Here is a 20,054-nt window from a genome sequence, read left to right on the forward strand (position 1 = left end):
GAGGCGTGCTGCTCCCGGCTCCCGCGGGCGGGGCGAGGGCCCGGGCTGGAGGAAGCCCCCAGTCCCGCGGCCCAAGGGAGCAAGCCCCGCCGCAAGCTCATTTTATCTTCAACACTCCGGGAACTCAGCGCTGCTCTCCTAGTTTACCGATGAAGGAGGTGAGGCTCAGATTTAAGCAGTTGCCCAAGGGGACACAAAACCCAGGTGCCCAGGCTCCAGGGCCACTCCGTCATTCCTGGCACGTGCATGTGCGGGCAAGTGCTGGCCAGCCGGGGGGCCTCGTGAGGGAAGGGTGAGAGCACCCCCGCTTCTGGCTCAGCCCCTGGGGATTTCCTCCTTGGGGTGGGGGGGCCTAAGGAGGGCCCTGTTGGCGCCTGGAGGCACGTTAGTCATGCATGCTCCCCCATTCCCCCCGCCTCCCTCCCTGGGGCAAACAGCCCTGGGCCCTGTTGCTGTAGGCATCTCAGAAAGGGGCAGCCCTCTGCCCTCTGTGGACACGCTTGGCTGGAGTCTGCCGGCCGTCTGGCTTGGGTGAGAGTGGGTGAGGAGGGAGGAGGAGCAGCCAACAAGCAAGGGCCTGTTTCCTGCCTGGCCTGACCCCAGCTGTCCCCAGGGAGGCCCCAGCAAGCCGAGTAAGGTCATCCAGGGCGAAATTCCAGCCTGAGCCCTGAGCAGTCACTTCACTTTTCTGATAAGGCTCGAGAAAGGACCCGGAGTGTCCTCCGCACACCCCCTCGCTGTCGGCACCTCTGTTGTTGGGGAGCCTCCGCTGCAGACAGCCTGCCTGGAGAAGAGACAAAGACAGACCCTGGGACAGATAAGGAGAGACAGCCAGGCAGAGAGAGGGCAAGGGACGCAGATGCGGAGATGGGGTGGGGGCAGGGCGATGGCCCAGGCCGTGGGTCTGGAGCCCCAGAGGTCAGAAGAGGTTCCCAGTTTCTCTTGCTGAGCTCTGCCTGGGCTCGGGTGTTGGAGAAAGATGCCATCATGGTGGAAACAGAAGAGCTTTTGTGTGGTAGGAAGACGATTAAGCTGGCAGTCCTGCCTCTCTGGGCCTGGTGGATGAGGGTGCTGGCAGAGTCCATGTGGGGCGTGGCCACCGAGCCTCCTGGAGGCCAAGCCAGAGGGGTTGAGATGGGGGGCCCTGTACCTCAGTGGAGGGGCAGGTGGGGCACCCCTGGGACAGATGGGGCTGTATCCAGACAGCTAAGTGTCTCCTGCTCAGGGCCTCTTCTTCCTCCCTATAGAATATTTGCACCTAACACGGGTGATTTGACTTGGCAAGTGAGCAAGGGCATAAAGTCACAGTTGGCCTGCGGGCACCCCAGTCACCATATGCAGCTGAGTCAGTCACAACCATTTCCCCCATCCCCTGGGGGCCAGAGCCTCTGCCCCACCTGCACACGTAGACACATCCACGCAGGTACGCGCAGGTACACACAGACATGGTGCGACTGAGTCATAGATGCCTCCTCAGAGAGCACGTGCCTGCATGCACGCGCACACAGGTGCCTGCAGACACCACGTGCCTCTGATTCTGAGTCACCAGGCCATTGAACCCTGAGGGAGGGTGCCCAGAGTGTGTGCTGCCTTCCCTGTTTAGACCTGGGTACCCATATATACGCATGCACGTGTATGTGCCCACCCTCTATCCTGCTACAATCTGCTGGGGGGGTGGTCAATAAATATCTGTGGAATGGATAAACGAATGAATGAATGAATGAACAAACAAGTGAAAACGTGAGCAACACCCACACTGCTTGGAAACTTGGTACCATCGGTTGGGGCTGCGCTGCAGGGTGGGTCCCAAGTGTGTCTGCTGGGAGTTGTCCTGCTCCAAATATAGCCTCCGTGGGAGGGCTGGGAGCCAGGGCTGCCTCCCAGACTGTGACTTCACTGGGCCTGAGGCCCAGCCTCTGAGGAGTTGGAGAAAATTAACAGAGAAGAGGCCCAAGCTTTCCACAGCCAGGGCTGAAGTGTGAGACTAGAGCTGGTGGGTGACTGTGTACTCGAAGTGTCAGTGGCTTGAGCTGGAGGGTTGAGGACTGTGTGGTGGGCCCAGAAAGGACAACTTCTGAGGCAGGCCCCTGGGAACCACCTATCTGGGATGTCTTGGGCCAGATGTGCAGAAGGCACAGCCCCACTTGAGGATGGGGAAGCACCGTGCTTAGGTCCATTGGTGGGTGTCAAGCCAAGGCCTCTTAGATGGCCCCCCATCTGGACAGGCCTGCTTGCAGGGCGGTTCCCATCTGCAGCTTGATTCTTCCTTCCCTAGTGGCTGTGCCTCTGCCCTATTTCATCATCTAGGATATTGCAATATTACCCCAACTGATCTTTCTGCCTTGACTACCCCCTCAAGTCCATCTTGTTCATAGCTGCCAGCTTTCTTTGTCTGAAATATAGATGTGATTCTGTAACTCCTCTGCTCAGAAGCCTTCCATAGCTTCCTGCTGTTTAGCAATAAAGGTGGCTTGCCTTAGTCTGGTGCTCAAGACCCTTTCATAACCTGCTCCTGCTTTGCCATGTGTGTTTCGAAAGGCTGACGTAGGACGAGGGCATTGGTTACGTGCTAAAGGGCGGGTTCATGGATGCTAGGCTGATGGATGCTTATAGGAATGGAGGGGCCCAGGGACTGTTTGATTTGTAGACAAATGATTAGAGCTTGGGATGCTCATGGGGCTAGCAGTAGGCGTGGAGACGTGGATGGGTGGGGGGTTGGAAGTCAAGGCGGTATTGGTTGTAAAGGACAACCCCACCCCCGCCACGTGTCATCAGGAAGGGGGTGAGGGTGAGTGTGAGGCCCCTTGGACACACTTCGCTGGGGGCCGGGCCTCGGGAAGGTGGCTCCTCCCTGTCCCAGGCAGCTCTCAGGTCTGGCCGCGCCTGCCCTGCGGCCCCTCCCTCTGCCTTCTCCTGCCTGGCCTGGTTTTCTGCCTCATGGCCCAGCAGTTGTCCTCAGCCGTCCTTGAGCCTTCCTTCCTTCCACAAGATGTTTGCTCTTTTTTTTATGTGACCTATTTTTAAAGTCTTTATTGAATATGGTACAATATTGCTTCTGTTTCGTGTTTTGGTTTTTGGGCCTTGAGGCATGTGGGCTCTTACCAGGGATCGAACCTGTACCCCCTGCATTGGAAGGCTAAGTCTTAACCACTGGGCTGTGAGGGAAGTCCCCACAGGTGTTTTTATCAAGTGACTGGTTATGTGCCTGTTTGTACTCAGCAAAGCTTCTATGTGCTGAAAAATAGACTGGGAACAAAAAGTTACTGCCCTCTGGAAGTGTGCTTTCTGAAGGGAGAGACAGACGTGAAGCAGTTACGTGCCAGGTGGTTAATGCTGTGGGACGACCGTGAGGGCTAGGGGGTTGGGGTGCCTGCCCAGGGGGCTCAGGAAGTCTCCCATCAGGGAGTATTTGAGCAGAGATGTGAATAGAGTGAGGGTGAGCCCTGAAGATCGCTGGGGCAAGAGTGTTTCTAGGAAGAGGGAATGGCGAGCGTGGTGGCCCGGAGGCAGGACTTCTCTGCACGTTTGAGCAGCATCAGTGAGTCCAGTGTGGCCGATGCAGAGTGGACAGGGGTACGGAGGTAGGAGATGGGGTCAGAGGGACAGAGCAACAGGGTTTTGGAAGCCGTGATTAGGACTTGAGCTTTTACTCCAAGAGGAGAAGGCTGGAGGGTGTTCGACAGAGAAGCAACACTCTTCTGTGGTTTCAAAGGCCGCTCTGGCTTCCATGTTGGGAACAGACTAACGGGGTCCAAGGTGGAGGCAGGGAGCCCAGTTAGGAGGCTCCTGCAGAAACCCAGGGGGAGCTCACCCAGCGTGGCAGTGGCAAAGGTGGTGACGGGTTGTCCAGTTGAGGATGTATTTTGAAGGCAGAGTAATCAAGATTTGCTGATGGATGGGCTGTAGGTGAGAGAGAGAAGAAAATTCTTTCAAGGACGAACCTAGACTTTTTGGCCAGGGTGACTGAAGATGGAGTTGCTTCTTCTGAAGTAGGAGGTTGTCTTTTGCGGCCGCCGTCACCCTTCCCTAGACCACAGCAGCCTCCAGAGTGGCTCTCCACATCCTCTCTTACCAGCCTCCAGCCTGTTTTCCCTGTTACAGCTACTCCGTGAATGGGTTCTGTCTTTTTTTTTTTTTGATGGTTTGCTGCTGCTAAGTCGCTTCAGTCGTGTCCGACGCTGTGCGACCCCATAGACGGCAGCCCACCAGGCTCCCCCGTCCCTGGGATTCTCCAGGCAAGAACACTGGAGTGGGTTGCCATTTCCTCCTCCAACGCATGAAAGTGAAGTCGCTCAGTCGTGTCTGACTCTTAGCGAACCCCATGGACTGCAGCCTACCAGGCTCCTCCGTCCATGGGATTTTCCAGGCAAGAGTACTGGAGTGGGGTGCCATTGCCTTCTCAGGTGTGTTTTATTGGTTTCCTTTCCGAATCCTTCTACAAAAGAGCAAAACGAAAGCTCCTAGCAAGAGGGTGAGGTGTGTGTGTGTCACTCAGTCATGTCTGACTCTTTGCAACCCCATGGACTGTAGCCGGCCAGGTTCCTCTGTTCATGAAATTCTCCAGGCAAGAAAACTGGAGTGGGTTGCCATTCCCTTCTCCAGGGGATCTTCCCAATCCAGGGATTGAACCCAGGTCTCCTGCATTGCAGGCGAATTCTTTACCGCTCTGCCTCTGGGGAAGAGGGTGAGGACCCTTCCCCATCGCCATGTTCCCCACCTGTGTCCCTGCTGGGTTCGAAGAGGCAGGGGACCGGCTGCTCGGGAGGAGAGTCAGAGAAGCCCCCCCCACCCCCACCACGCAGAGAGGGGAGAGGCCTCTCCTGGGGAGGGTGGGGCCGGCTTGGGGTCACAGCAGGGGCTGGAGTCCAGGCGGCCCTGTCCCTGGGCAGGAAGGCAGACCCGAGTGTAGGCTGGAGGCCCGTTAGACCCAGAGCTCCGCCAGGAGAAGAGGCTGTGAAATTTGCAGTATCAGGTTTCGGAAAACACAGGGTCAGGGTCAGCGGAGCAGCTGGTAGTGGGGAAGGCCAGGCCCAGCTAATTTCCTGTCAGAGTGGCCCAGAGGCCCCAGCCTCTCTCCGAGCTGGCCGCAGGGGAGGAGATGCCGGGAATGGCTCACATTCCTCTGGCGGGGGCCCACGCCGAACCTCGGGGGCCCGCGGGGAGTGAGGAGGTGGACGTGCTGAGGCCAGAGGCGGGGGCCCTCTGCAGGGACCAGGCCTCTGCCGTCCGAGCCTTAGACTGGGATGGGGCCAGAGGCGGGAGAGCAGCAGCGGGAGACCATCGCAGCTGCTAGAGCTCCAGGGTAAAGGAGCCCAACCTCATATTTCAGACGAGGAAACAGAGGCTCAGACAGGACCAGATCTCAGCAGGATCGCAGGAGCATCCTGATTCTAAGCCCTGGAGCTGTTTTTTCTGGCCAGGCCCACCAGTTTCCTGGAAGGCCCTGCATTGCTAAGTTGTGTGACGGAGAAGGGTGGGCAGGCAAGCAGGCTCGGTCTGTGCTCCTCCTGGAGGGAGGTGGGAACCCTTGCTTCCACATGGGGGGCTTGCTTCCCGGATAGTCTTGCTGGGGGTTGGGTGGCCCGTGTGGAGCAGGCCGGGGGGCCTGCGTCAGCTGAGGGCCCACCTCTCCTTCCCATGGAGGACCCCAGCCCATCCCCACCACGGATGGGACTCTACGCCCTGGCCCAGCCCCAGGAGGATGAGGCCATGTTCCTGGCCTTGAGTGGCCTGACCAGGCCCAGTGGGAGGCAGAGGTCACAGGTCCTGGCCCAGCTGAAGTATGATGTCCAGGTAGGATTGGCCCCGGACACGGGCACACGAGCCCGGGTGCAAACCTGGCTCGTCGGATGCCACCGTGTGACCTCAGGCAGGTCAGGTAACCTTTCTAAACTGCAAAACAGAGAGGGACCACTGCCATTCTCTCTTTCCATCAGCTTGTATGGAGGGTCTGTGCCTTGGACAGAGGGTCTCCTGCCGGATGCTGTGAGACACACCCCCTCCCAAGGCTCGGAAGCGTTGCCCGTGCCCTCTCTCCACATCGCCCACCACCCCCAGGGAGTATCTGGGGAGGCTAGGCCAAGGCCTCCGCTGTCCGCCTAGCCATCTTTTCCCTGCTCTCAGCACTTGACTGTGAGACTGGGACCTTGTAAGGTGTCCCAGGCATCCACTTGACCAGACTGTCCCTCCATCCCCTCTGTCCACCAGTCAGGCCCCAAGTTCTACAAATGCCACCTCAGGCCTGTCTCTGAGGCTTCTGTATCTACGCAGCCGCGCTGCCTTCTCAAGTCTGAACAGCCACGGTGGCCTCCAGCCGCCCTCCCTCCTCACTCTCCCCCATGCACTCTTCACCAGAGAGATCTTTCTAAATACGCATCCCAGCCTGGCCTAACTGCCTTCCCTGCCCTCCTCCGCGCACCTTCGCATCCCTGGACTCAGCATAAATGTCACTTATTCAGGGAAGTCTTCTCGGATCCCCAGGGCTGGACTGGGCTCCCCTCCCATCTGTCTCTGGGCTCCTAGCTGTCCCCATCCCATCACAACTCTGATCACACTAGACATCAAATCTTTCAGGTCTGGGGAATGGATTATTTTACTTGGAGTCTAGAGTAATCAGAACAGCAAACATCCATGAATGCTTTTGGAATGCCTGAAAGGTGGGCACACAGTGCTTTGGGGTGATGGGTCTACTCGTAGTCGGTTCCATCCTACGTCTGGAGATATGGGGGAGTGTGCCCCTTATCAGGACTGACTCTGGTACCTCACATACTGAGGCCCTGGGCAGAGACATGACTTCTGTCTGGTGAGGCTCAAGCAATGTGGTCATGCAAGGAACCCCCAGCCTCACCTGCTAAACTCAGCTGCCACCAGGAAATTCAGATGTTGACAGAGGCAATGGGTGGGCCCATGTCAGACAGCATCTGCATGTATAAGTGGGTGTGTGCTCGTGCAAGTGTACCGGTATGAACATGCAGCCGCCGCCTGTTGTCTGTGTGTGCGTGGCTGCGTTTGTGTGTAAGTGCCCCCCTTACAGCGACTCCTTTCCCAGCTTAGCCTGTGCTGGGTGCTGGTGCCTTGCACACACCTATCATGACTTGTATCACGGTACTTTATCTGTAGGATGCTATATTAATTTTCTGTTGCTGTTGTAACAAATCACTACAAACTTAGTGGCTTAAAACAGCAGACTTATTATCTTACACTTCTGGAGGTCAGAGTCCAGAGTGGGTCTCACTGGGCTAAAATGAAGGCGTCAGCAGGGCTGTATCCCTTTTGGAGGTACTCCCAGCTTTTGGGGGCTGCCCACGTTCTGTGGTTCATGGCCTCTTCTGTCTTCAAAGCCAGCGATGGCTGAGTGAATCTTTCTCAGATCACCTCACTCTGATGTTCGCTTCTGCCTCCCTCTTCTGCATGTAAGGACTCTTGTGATGACATGGGGCCCATCTGGGCTGGTCTCTGGAGGTCAGTTGATGGGCAGCCTTAATTCTATCTGCAACTGTAATTCTCCTTTGCCACGCTGCATAGCATGTTGGCAAGTCCTGGGGATGAGGGCGGGGATGACATTGTTCTGTGTCAGATATGCTCTGCCCCTTCTGTCACTTGTGACCTCTTTGGGCCTGTGCTGGGTCTGATTGATCTGCACGCCCCTCGAGAGCAGGACACTGGCCAGCCCGCCCTAGGTGCTTATTACATATTTGTTGAATAAATCTGATTCAGCCAACAGCTTATGGAGAATCCGTTTTGTGTTGGGTACTTTGACATCACAGTTTTTCCTCCCATTTGATAGGTGAGGAAGATAAAGCTCAGAGAAGTTAGGACCCACCCAAGGCCAAAGAGCTAGTTAGTGGCAGAGCAGAAGCTCAGTGTACCCTGACCTCGGGTCAGCAAGGCTGACACCTTAGTTCCTTCGAGTCTGGAATGCTGAGAGAGACCAGTCCTGGACCTTTGGTGGTGGCCATGAAAATGCATCTCTTGAGTTTCAGGCTGGCCTCTGCCACTGTGCTCACACCCACCGCTGTTTGCTCCCAGGCCTGCGGGCTGCCCTTGACAGGCAGTCCTGGCATGAGGATTCCCCACTGGACTTGTTGCTGTCTTAGGCCTAAACTGCCACCTTAGACTCTTCTACTCTCCCTCTGTGCTCCTGTCTCTCCCTGGTAGGGTTCAGACCTCCATCAGTTTGGTGTCTCTCCCAGCTCCCCTGACTCCCTACCTACTTCTCACTGGAAATGTCTCACACAGAGGAGACGGGGAGGAGGATGCCATCCTGGTTGGTGGGGACCCCACATGGTCCCTGGAGCTGGTAGTAGCTCAAATGCTAGAAATTTCACTGGTGAGAACCCAGGGAAGTTTCCTAGAGATGAATTCTGTGGCAGGTGTGATAATTCAGGAATTTGAAAAATATGGGGGGAAGAGTGCCTTCAAAAGATGGGCCGCTTGCTTCTCACTTGTCCTGATGGCCCGCAAAGGGAGGAAGAGGGACTGTGAGCCCCCAACAAGCAGCTCGTGTGTGAGGGGGACAGCACGCAGCCTAAGTGGGGGGGCTACAAAGAGGCCCTTGCCTCTAGCAGTGGGGGACAGCTGTGGTGGAGTGGCAGGTAAGGACAAAGAGAGTTGCAGAGCTCCGGATGAGTCTGAGCACTTGGCCAAGGTAGTTGTATGGGGGTCAGGCTGTACTGGGTAAATATGGCACCCTGAGGTCACTGAAGCTGCAGCCTCCCTGACCCTCTGGGCTGGCAGGTGTGGCCCACACTTCCTTGGGAGAACTCCCACCTCCCCTGCACTGAAAGATGCCACTGAGGCCTCGCTTCCACAGGGCAGCGGGTCCCCTCCCAGGAGCAGCACCTGCTTCCTCTCCTGTCTGCTAAGGACAATGATGAGGGTGGAATTCCAGAAGAATCTGGCTGGGGACATGCTGGGCCTGATAAGGGGGAAGGAAACTACCCTAGGAAAGAATAAGAACCACGGTGGGTACTGGCAGAAGGCAGGGGGATTTCCTGGGATTGGATTTGCGAGTGTTTGAGGCAGCTGGAATAGAAGACTGGATCAGCCAGAATCCATTGACGTGAGGGCACGTTCTTCAGACATAGAATTTAATACCCTAGCTAGGATGCCAGGGGGTGGAGCAGACGCTCCTAGAAGCCTTTTGGAAAAAGTCACAGCCAGCACTCAACAGAGTGGAAATACCCAAGTTTCCCTGGCAGACAGTAGAGAAGAAATTCATGACAGCTGAAGAAAGTGGCCACTTGGAGTGATGTATTATGTAAGGCCGGTATGGACAGGCAAGGACAGAGGGCCAGGCAAGTGGACAAGTGTATCGAGCATGGTGTCCCCAGGGGCCAAATGGATGGGCAGCCAATAGGTTCTGCTTAACGTCAGCAGCCGGGGAAGCAGACAGGAATGGAGGAGCAGGAGCGGGGCAGCAGAAAGTCAGGGTCCCTACTCAGTTCCCAGACCCGAGCCTGTTTTCAGACATGGAAGCCATCTCCTGAAGAGGCGGCCAGGGCTCTAGGAGGAAGGACCCTGCAAAACAGCCATCAGTATGTATCATCATGATTCCTTCAGTTTTCCCCAAAGGTCTATAGCCATTTATTTGAGTGACTGTTCACTAGAGAGAGGGGGCCACCAGGCAGGTTTTGAGTCATATTAACACTTGGAGGCTCCAGGCATCTCGCAGGCTATTTGTCAGAGTGGGGCCCATGGAGGTCAGGGAACAAGTGGAATCCTGGCTACAACTGGGCTTGCACTGGGTCCACGACCCATGCAGTGTTTAATTAGAATTCACGTGCTCTGGACCCCACTCTGGGTACCTGGCCTAGTGGACAGGAGCTGTCACAGCAGAGAAAGCTAAGTGGAAACTTCTGAAATTGCCTTCTCCTTGTTCCCTTATCCTGCTCAAGATAATAGATAAAAAAACAACACCTCATCCCAGGGGTGATGGCAGAAACAAATGCCACCATTAACAACTTAAAGGATGAATGGGTGGCGGTCCTACCATCTCTCCATTTAATTCACCAGTCTGACCTTTGCAGAAGTTGACCAGATCCTGGAAGAAGACTGCAGGCTTCACCAAGTGATAGCTCTGTTTGCAGCTGCTGTGCCTGTGGAACCATTCCTAGAGCAGATTCATAAGGCTTTAGGTATGCACTTTGCGGTCATTTGGCAAATGCCTTCTTTTCCATTCCAATTTGAAAAGAGGATCAGAAACAGTTCACGTTCACATGAGATGAACAACAATATTCATTTACAGTTTCACCTCGGGGCTACATTAACTGTCTTGCCCTTTGTCATAATATAATCCCCAGAGATCAGAGCCACGTGAGTATCACAGTGATCCATTATATCAGTGACACCGCGGTGGTGAGACAGGATGAGCAAGAGGCGCCTCTGTGCTGGAGGCCGTGGCGAGGTCACACGCTGTGTAGAGCAAGGCGTATAAACCTGCGAAGACTCAGGGGCCTGACACTCCAGTGGTTTGTAAGGGGCTCAGCAGCCAGGGGTATGCAAGGATATCCCCTCCCAAGTAAAAGAAACAGGTGTATCTTGTATCTTTTACAGTGAAGACAGCACAGGGCCTGGCTGCCCTTGGTGGAAGGTTGCTCTTGGTTAGAGACAGCACCTTACTCTGGGAGAGAGGGAAGGCTGCCGGCCGCTGGTGGGTCCCCTAACAGGACCAGGCACTCAGAGGGTCCAGGCTGCAGTGCAGTCCTGCCGATGGGTCATGCCATTTGGCAGACTCTCTGGTGCTGGAAGCGTCAGTAGTGGGAAAGGGAAAAGATGTGGTATGGGGCTTATGGAGAGTCCCGGGGATCCTGCAGCAGGCTGCACTATCAGGGACAGAGGATTACACACCTTTGAAAAATAAATTTTAGAAGCTTTATTATGTTTTGGCCGCACCGGGTCTCTGTTGCTGCAGGTGAGCTTTCTCTGCTTGTGCTGAGCGGCGGCTGCTCTTTGCGATGGTGCCCCGGCTTCTCACTGCGGTGGTTTCTCTTGTAGAGCACGGTCTCAATAGTCATGATGCACGTGCCTGGTTGCTCTGTGGCATGTGAGATCTTCCTAGACCAGGGATCAAACCAGTGTCACTTGCATTGCAAACAGGATTCTTAACCCCTGGGCCACCAGGGAAGTCCCCGATTATAAACCTTTTGAGAAACAGTTTCTGGCCTGTTACTAGGCTCTGGTAGAGACAGAACGTCAGATCACAGGAGGCATCTCAAACCGCCCAGTCTGAATTGGGGTGTGTTGGATGTGTCAGTTCATTGAGTCGGATGGGCCTGGCAGTAGACCAGCGTAAGAGGAAAATGCTCCCTCTGCAGCCGAGCCTGAGTGGGGCCGGAGCGCACCAGGAGACCGCATGAGGACGCAGCCGGGCCTGGCCCCTGACTTGCACCTACGGCCACATGGAGGTCCTGCATAACCAGCTGGAAGAGGAGGGACAAGCCTGAGCTTGGTTTATGGATGGGTTGGTTTGGTACATGCCTACGAGCTGCGGGTGGGCAGTAGCTGTATGACAGAGACCTAAAGGGAAACGGAAAATATTCCTGCTGGGTAGGGCTGTGAGCAGAGTACCTGGTCATGTACTTTGTAGACAAAGAGTGGCCCAAGGTAGTGAGCAGATACATACCCTCCTGGGCAATGGCCAACTGCCTGTTTGGTCAGGGGCCTGGAAGGAGAAGAACGGGAAGATTAGGGACGAGGAGATGTAGGGTAGAGACAAGTGGATGGACATATGGGGGAAACACGAAGATTTTATTTTTAAATTTATTTTGGCTATGTAGGCTCTTTGTTGTGGCGCGCAGGTATCTCTTGTTGCCCTGCACAGGCTTAGTTGCCCCTCGGCATGTGGGATCTTAGTTCCCTGACCAGGTATCGAACCTACATCCTCTGCACTGGAAGGCAGATTCCTAATCACTGGACCACCAGGGAAGTCATCATGCAAGATTTCAGTGCCACATGTTAATGCCCATTAGAAAGCACCCAGCACATTGGAGGCAGTGAATAATAAGTAAACAAAATGACCTGGATGGTTGACACTAGCTGGTCCTTGTCATTGCTATGTGGGACCAGCAGGATGAGCCCGAGTGGGGTGGCCACAGTGGCAAAGGCAGAGCCAGGCAAGGGCTGACTTGGCCCACCGCACAGACTTCCACATCCCAAGGCTGCTCCAGGTACTGCTCCCTCTCCGTGCCCAGCCTGCCAGCAGCAGAGACCTATGCTGAGCCCGCATGTGGCCCTCCTCCTGCCTGGGGCAGGTCAGCTACCTCAGGCACTTTCCATCCTGGAAGGGCCAGTGGTTCATCTTCACAGGGATGGAAATCTCCTTTGAGTTTGCCCTTCCTGACCAGAGAGCCTCAGTCAGCACCACTGCCCGGGAACTTACAGAAGGCCTGATCCAAAGGCATGATCCACACAGCTGAGCATTTGACCAGGGACACAGGAAGGGTCCTGCTGAACCAGGCTCATGGCTGTCACCAAGGCGATGACTCCTGTGTCCAGGAACCAGCAGGGGTCCTTGACCCTGATCAGCAGAAGACAGGGCTGCTTCTACATCATGGGGGCAGGAAGGAGGGTGACCTTCTAGCCACCCAAGTAATCCCCACCGTAACCCAAGGAGACCTGTGCAGCAGTCCTGATCTGAGACAGGTTTGATTACCCTGGTCCTCCCTCAGAGTTGGGAAGATCTGGAGAGAGAAACGGCAACCCACTCCAGTATTCTTGCCTGGGAAATCCCATGGACAGAGGAGCCTATGGGGCTACAGTTCATAGGGTCACAGAGTCGGAAACGACTTAGCAACTAAACAACAACAACCTCCTTCAATGAAGGCTTGGATCACATCTCCAGGAGAGTCCTCAGCATACCCTGAGGTGGCTGAGGGTGAGGGGAACTCAGAATGGAGAGTGGGAAGAGGGAGGGCATGAGATGAACTGCATCAAGGGCGCTGTATTAGTCCTTGGACTCGCCTCTGAGTTTGGCTAGAAGAGAGGCCCAGGGGAAACTGGGAGGAACTTCTCTGGAAGCTGGCTGTGAGAGGTGCTCTGTGACCACGGTGAGAAGACCCCCTGGGTCTCTGAGTGCACAGCCTGTGTGTGACTGTGGGCCCCAGCTGCTGCTGCATTTTGGAATCCACTGCTGTTTGTTTCCCTGGCTGCAGCATGCTGATGGCTGAACGGGGTGGGTGTCCCAGGCTGTCCTGGGGAGGTGTGGGGTTGCTCTGATGATTCGTGATGTCCTGAGGACTTCTCATCTGCCTTGCCGAACTTCCTTAGAGTTACTCCACAGTCTGAGTCTCCCACCCAGCTTTTCCTCCTCCCTCCCTTCCCTGGGTCTTTGACAAGGTCATGCCTGCACGCTGGTCTCCTGACTCTCCCAACCTCCCCTACTTTGCTGCGCATTTGGCGCCTGCTTCTCAGAGGACTGGGACGAACACGTCTGTTAGCACCACTCAAAGCAGGATCCTTGGACCAGCAGCCTCAGTGTCACCTGCGAGCATATTAGGAATATGGAATGTCAAGTCCCCTCTCAACCCTACTGAGTCAGGATCTTCATTTTAGCAAGATGATTCATACACACGCTACAATTTGTGAAGCGCTGATTTAGATGCTTTGGTCTCTTTCAGCAAATCCTTTCCATCACAGTTTGGAGCCTCAGTTGCTGCAAAGGTGAATCCTTGGAATCACAAGTTCACAGATCAGGGTCCTTCATTTTATAGGTCAAAGCCTTAAAGTTAAGATGTAGTTCAAGGTCTTATCACGAATTAGATGCAGCACGGAGGTCCCTCACCTCCCACTTTGGCTCTGCTTTGAGCAGGTTGCTTGCTCTAAATCTGCCTTGCCTAGCATAGTAGCCCAGGAATGTGGCTAGTTGTGGTATAATTTTAAAAAGTTTTTTTTTTGGATCTTTGTCCTGGGTTTGTGACATGGAGTTGCTAAAACCTTTAGAACTTCCTGAGTGAAAGGCGTGCCTTTGTTATTCATAATGAGTCCCTCTGCCCACACCTGTGTTTATGTGAATGCAGTGACTCAGGCTGGGCCCCTAGATAGCTTCAGGGTGGTTACCAGAAAGAACTACGTGCGAACGGGGTGTGGGAAATCACACCTCCGGGGGGACTGGAGAGTGGGTTATGAAAAAACCCTGACGGGATGTAGAGAGCTTCCCAGCTGGCGACCACAGAGAGGGGCTGGGAGGGCGCAGGCCACCCTCTCTCCGATCCTTGCCCCACGCATCCCTTCCTTGTGGCTGTTGCTTCCTTAGGACACACTGATAAGCACAGACCACGCACTTCCTGAGCTGTGCATGTTATTCTGCACAATCACTGAACCCGAGGAGGGGGTTGTGCATTGGTCAAAAGTCTGGTGGCCCCTGGGACTTGCAAGTGGCATCTGAAGGGGGGACACTCATGTGGGACCAAGCCCTCAACTATGGGGTCTGGGCTGACTCTGAGGAGGAAGCGTCTGAACTGGATGAACTGCGGGACACCCAGCTGTATGGGGGAACTGGAGAAGGGAGTGAGGAACGACAGGAATTTTGTATGAGAAATGGTGTTGGAAAAAAGATAACATACTGGTCCAAACTGAGATAGACCGTAGGTGCAAAATACTCACTGGGTTTTGAGGACTCAGTATGAACTAGTTCATGAGAAATTTTTTGTACTGATTATTTCAACATGTCAATTTTGATAGATTACAGTAAATAAATTATTGAAAAGATAAAATGTTATAAAACTTTATCAATTTCTTTTTACTTTTTAAAAAAGATTCACAGTGGCTTGATTATATTTCTATTTGGCAGTACTGCTCCAAGTCTTATCTCTTCATCCATATACTGTTGCAGGAAAGGGGGTCCCTTCCAGGGCCCAAAACTGGGCTCTTGTCTAGCACTCGGAAATGAATTGTCTGAGGAGACACATGTGCTGACAAAGCAAGAGATTTTATTGGGAAAGGGCACCCGGGCGGAGAGCAGGAGGGTAAGGGAACCCAGGAGAACTGCTGTCACGTGGCTTGCAGTCTCGGGTTTTATGGTGATGGGATTAGTTTCCGGGTTGTCCTTAGCCAGTCATTCTGACTCAGAGCCTTTCCTGGTGGTGCTCACCTTGTTCAGCCAAGATGGATGCCAGAGAGGAGGATTCTGGGAGGTGGTCAGACAGGTGCTATCTCCCTTGACCTTTCCCGAACTCTTCTGGTTGGTGGAGGCTTATTTGGTTCCCTGTTCCTTACCAGGACTGCCTGTCATAGAACAACTCAAGCAAATGGTTACTATGGTGCCTGGCCAGGGTGGGCGGTTTCAATCAGTGTGCTTCCCCTGACAATACTGTTTTATTCTTGGCTTAATTCATAGCTCTGATTGCTGAAATGCTGAGGGCATTTCCTGGTTATCAGCCTGAGATCTTGAGATTATTCAGAAGTTCTTTGAGATAATGGAGTTACTTAACAAGTCTTAAAACAACTCCGAATGAAATATCTATAAAAGTCAATTTTCATCGAGAAACAAATTAGCCGTACTATTAACAGTTAACACTCCAGCTCTGGAGTGAGGTCATCGGGTAGAGGGGCTAGGGAGGTAAGATGAAGAACCTGGGCTGAAGGTTTTGGGGAGTGGGGCCTGTGCTCCCCTGGGGCTGCAAGAACCCAGGCATAGAAAGGCCTTGGCAGGGGAGCCGCAGGGCCAGGGCTCCAGGCCCTAGTCTTTCTTCCTTGGAACCCAGTACCCTTCTCCCCACACAGCTAAGGTTGAGGAACGAAGGGCGGCCTGACACTCTTGGGCTCGACTCCCAGCTGTTTCCCTTGTTAGTCATGTCAGGGTCACAGCGTGCAGAATGGCAGGGCCCAGGAGTCCTGGAGACTCAGGAAATTGGAAGGCTCAGGAGGGCGACGATGGGGCCCTTCCTTCTCCCTGGATCTCCAGACTTGGGGGTTCAGCCCTGAGAACCTGCATTCTGTTGGCTCCCCATCCAGATGTAATCGGGGTCCCCAAGGTAAACTCCAAGAGCTTAACGAGAGGAAGTATGGTCCAGACTGTGCTGTTTAACAACTTCCTGAAGCAGAAAAATCTGCTTCTGAACTAGCGTTTGATTTCTCCTGCCTAAAATTCTTGCCAGTTGCCATATGCCACAGGTGGCGAAACTGCAACCTGGAAGAGGTAAAGGATTTAACCAACTTCACACAGCTCATCAGAGGCACAGGGCGGGCCTCTTCCCTAAACTCTGCAGCAGTGTGTTCAGAACCAGGGCAGTGACGACATTAATAAACCAAGACAAGAGATGGGTTATGCTGTGCTTTACCCTTGAACTTTTAGTCCCGTGTATGAATCATGAGTGTGGCCTCCTAAGTGTCCCGCAACGCACAATGAGCTCTATTTCAGTAAGTGAGGGATGCTTTTTCTTAAGAAATGTTTAATTCAAGGTGGTTAGTGAATACAAGGCATGTAGTGCCTTCATGAAAGTTAAAAGAATCCAGTTACAAAAGAAGCACTGTGTAAAGTCTCAAATAGCTGAAGGTACAGTGGGCTCCATATTTTACAGAGTACAAAAAATTATTTCATATACAAAGAAAAATACAAATAATGTGCAAAAACATTTTCACAGGTGGCAATTTATAAAATGAAAATGATAGAAAAAGCCTTCATTCTTATTATCCCCGAATTTCTTATATATTAACACAGTTCTGTTTCCTAGTGTGTAGATAATTTTAAATTTGAAAATCTGATTTATTTTTCATCTACAAAGTGGCTTTTTAAAAAGGGAACCATTTTAAAATTACTGAAATCTTATGAATGAATCAGTTAATTTTATATTAAATTATAAGCAGACTACCTGAAAAACAAGGGTATAGAAGTCATATATACATATTTTTGAAACATTAGTTTGGTATTTAACATATTAACATTTCAAAACAAATGTGATGATCTAGCTACCTACGACTCCAGCTGACCAGTGGCTGTTGCAGAAAAGCTGTCTCTGTTCACTGTGAGCAAACAGCATTCCTGTATCTCAAGCTGGACAAACACAGGTTATCAAAAGTACAGAAAATCTAACCGACTAAACAAGTCCTTAAGTTCGCGTGCAGAGGTGCCGTTTGGGTATCCAGTCACGCCACGGTGCGACCGCGGCTATACAGCCCTTGTCACAGGGGTGGTGTGCTCATCAACAGCTGGCTTCTGCCTCTCCAACATCTTCACTTTCTTAGAGTTCAGTGCAAGTGGCTGTTTTGTGAATTAGTGCATTCAGCTTTCTGCATGTTATTTTGTGTAAGAAGCTGTCAGGGAGCAGAAGAATACATGGGACCATGAAGTCCTGGATCCTCAGGGCACCTTTGGCCTAGGAAAACTCAGTGTTTTGGAAGCGGTGTTTTCCTGCATTGGCCTGGTGATTACTGCACCATTCCCTGGCCAATCTTTCCCATCAGGCTATTCTGTGTGCCCCTTGGCCTGCCTGAGCACTGGTGGTCTTGCTGTGAACCCCAGCGCTGAGCAGGGATCCTGGAAGCACCTTCGGCAGCACCAGAGAACCAAGTATCTCTAAGGTTGGGCAATAAGAGCAGGAGCCTCCAATGGGAAACCTAGGCAGAATGGAAGATAGTCTTGGAGGATTTTGAGTTTTGCTTGTCAGGAAGTTCTCCAAGGAAGTTATGACCTTGGAGAACAGAAAGGATCCTGCTTTCATGAAGAAGGACCCAGGTGGGTGGTAGCCGCTTGGCTAGGGGATGGGTGACAGATGGCTCAGGAAGCATTCTTCTGATCCCTAACCACAAGGGATTGTCCTAACCACTAGGTTAGAACAACCTAGTGCACGATGCAGGGAGGGCCTGGGGCTCTTGACCAGACTTGTGTGACACATCTACTCCGGCTAAGAAGATGTAGCAACTGCCGAGAGAGGGGAATGGCGAAGTCTGGGCAGGAGAACCTCAGGCCCTAGGATGACTCATCAGAACTGAGCAGGAAGCTGTCAGCTCTTCAAGGATTCATGCACTTTTTTCCTATCTGGCAGCACAAGCCCTTCCTCCCTCTTCTGTGTGGGTTGACCATGGGTATCAGGCATCAGAGATACAGCTCTGGATCCTGTCCATCCACTGCTGGGCACTCTGTCCATCCTGGGCACAGAAGTTATACACACGTTTGCTGGTCTTGAGCTGCAAAAACAAAGGAAGAGAAGCAGAGATGAGGGCAGGGCTAGTCTACAGGTTTGGTCATGTGAGCTAATCAATCCCTGAGACCTTCCCTTTTCATGCTACCCTGGAACCTCCATTATTTCTCTGCCCTCCACTGTACTGCCATTGTGTATGGAAGTGATTTTACTTTCCTGGTCCCCAGAGTCACAGGGGATCTTAACAGAAGGGTCTGCAGAGAAGACAGATATTCCAGAAAAGCCTGACTTTGTACCTTCTTGACTAAGGAAGAGGGTGTGGAATAGCTGGAGCTTCTTGCCTCACCCATGTACTGCAGCCATGCAGCAAAGGAGCCAAGAAGACTGAGCTTCATCCACATCATGCTGGGGTTGGCTTTCACATTCCCTTCCCATCTCTTTCTCTAAGTCTTCAGCTGGGGCCTCACTGGGAGTTCAGAGTCAGGGAAATGGCCTCACAGCCTGAGCAGGGCACTAGAATAAGACCTGTGTTTGGTATGAAGTCTTGCTTGGCTCTGGGGACTACATAAGTCCCCTATCATGTGGCCCATAAAATGTCCCAAGGCCTGCTGAAGATGTCAGGGAAGACAGGCATCATGTGTGACTAATGATGTTTTTTTGGATGATCAAGCTTGAAGACAACAAGATATAAAAGGGAAGTAACATCTGTTCTTGACAGAAGGTGGTGAGTGAATAACAATATTTAACAAGGAGTTCCTCTGCTTCCAAGTGTAGTTGGATACCTTTTGAAGAAGTCTTTTGTGCAAAGCAACACGCAGCCTTTATGAGCCACAGGGACAGCGGGGAGAGGTCAGGTTTGGGGATTAAGAGTGCTGGCTTCAGGTTCTGCAGCAGTTCCCACAGCCAGGGTGGGGCTGTGGCCCATCGGTAGTCACCATCAGCTGCTCTGAAGCCCTGTCATTCTTGGAGCGGATGGACTGACTGTAAGGGATTACGTGCAGAGAGCCAGGAAAAGACAAGGTCAACTTACATCAAAGAAAGCCTTGTCACTCGTGTGCTTCGGGGCGCCCATGCTGGGGCCGGCAGGGATGACCATTTCTACTTCAGCCAGGTCGATGTGGCCCTTACAGCTGGTGTCCTCACCCGAGTCATAGTATCGCAGCTGGAACCAAAGGACATGTGGGGTATGAGACTCAGGAAGGGGAACAACAGGGCTTTGCAAAAGGTATCTGAATACTTTCCCATATCTTGTTCAACTATGTCTGGGAGAACAGACAAGAAATTAAAAACACTGCTTCTAGGAAGAAGAATTAGGTAGCTGGGAGAGAGGGTAAAAAGACACATTTTTTGAAATTTGAATAAATGTATTATATATAAAAGAATAAAAACATCAACAACTGTAAAAATACATGGAACATATGAATAGGGGGTTAATGTTTAGAATATATACAAAATTCCTAGAGATTGAGAAGAAAAAGATAAACAACCTAATAGAAAACTGATCGAAGGATTTCAACTGGCAACTCACAGAAAAAATTTGAGCGACATATAAACATCTGAAAAGGTGAAGAGCCTCAACAGTCAAAGGTAAATGAAATCAATGAGATTTCACTTTTCACATAGATTAAGAAATATTTCAAATGGCTGACAATATTCAGGTTGAATGGAAGGCATGAAGTATTCGTAAGCACCGTTTGTGGGGTTATAATTAGTCAGAAACCTATTAGAGGACAATCTGGCAATATGAACTAAAACTTAAAATGCTTATCCCTATTGCTACACCTTTCCCTTTTTATCTTACAGAAAGACTCCCACAAGCATACAAAGGCACACAAATAGAGGCTTCCTTCAGCACTCCCTCTACCAGCTAAGGACTGAACAGATGTATCTGCCTGTCAGTAGGGTGTTGGTTAATTAAATGATGTACATCAATAGTATGGGATGCTATACAACGTTTAAGAAATAAGATCTGTGTGA

The 20,054-nt window shown here is 52.3% G+C and overlaps 1 protein-coding gene and 1 long non-coding RNA gene across 2 annotated transcripts in view; one reads left to right on the top strand and one right to left on the bottom strand.

Annotated features, from left to right (window-relative positions):
• The first annotated feature begins 45 nt into the window (after nucleotides 1–45).
• The window catches only part of LOC104980566, a 50,747-nt gene continuing 30,738 nt past the window's right edge, over nucleotides 46–20,054 (top strand). The window contains exon 1 of the long non-coding RNA XR_824283.1: nucleotides 46–158. This is a non-coding gene — a long non-coding RNA (uncharacterized LOC104980566). The remainder of the gene's footprint in view (nucleotides 159–20,054) is intronic.
• SBF2 (SET binding factor 2) overlaps nucleotides 16,369–20,054 on the bottom strand; it is a 502,701-nt gene continuing 499,015 nt past the window's right edge. Inside the window, exons 39-40 of the mRNA XM_010829324.1 lie at nucleotides 19,108–19,239; nucleotides 16,369–18,123 (exon numbers count right to left, since the gene is read on the bottom strand). Coding sequence (XP_010827626.1) covers nucleotides 18,025–18,123; nucleotides 19,108–19,239 — 231 coding nt within the window. The 3' untranslated portion in view covers nucleotides 16,369–18,024. The remainder of the gene's footprint in view (nucleotides 18,124–19,107; nucleotides 19,240–20,054) is intronic.

This window comes from Bison bison, unplaced genomic scaffold, assembly GCF_000754665.1.
Source record: "Bison bison bison isolate TAMUID 2011002044 unplaced genomic scaffold, Bison_UMD1.0 scf7180017864503, whole genome shotgun sequence".
Classification (NCBI taxonomy): Eukaryota; Metazoa; Chordata; class Mammalia; order Artiodactyla; family Bovidae; genus Bison; species Bison bison.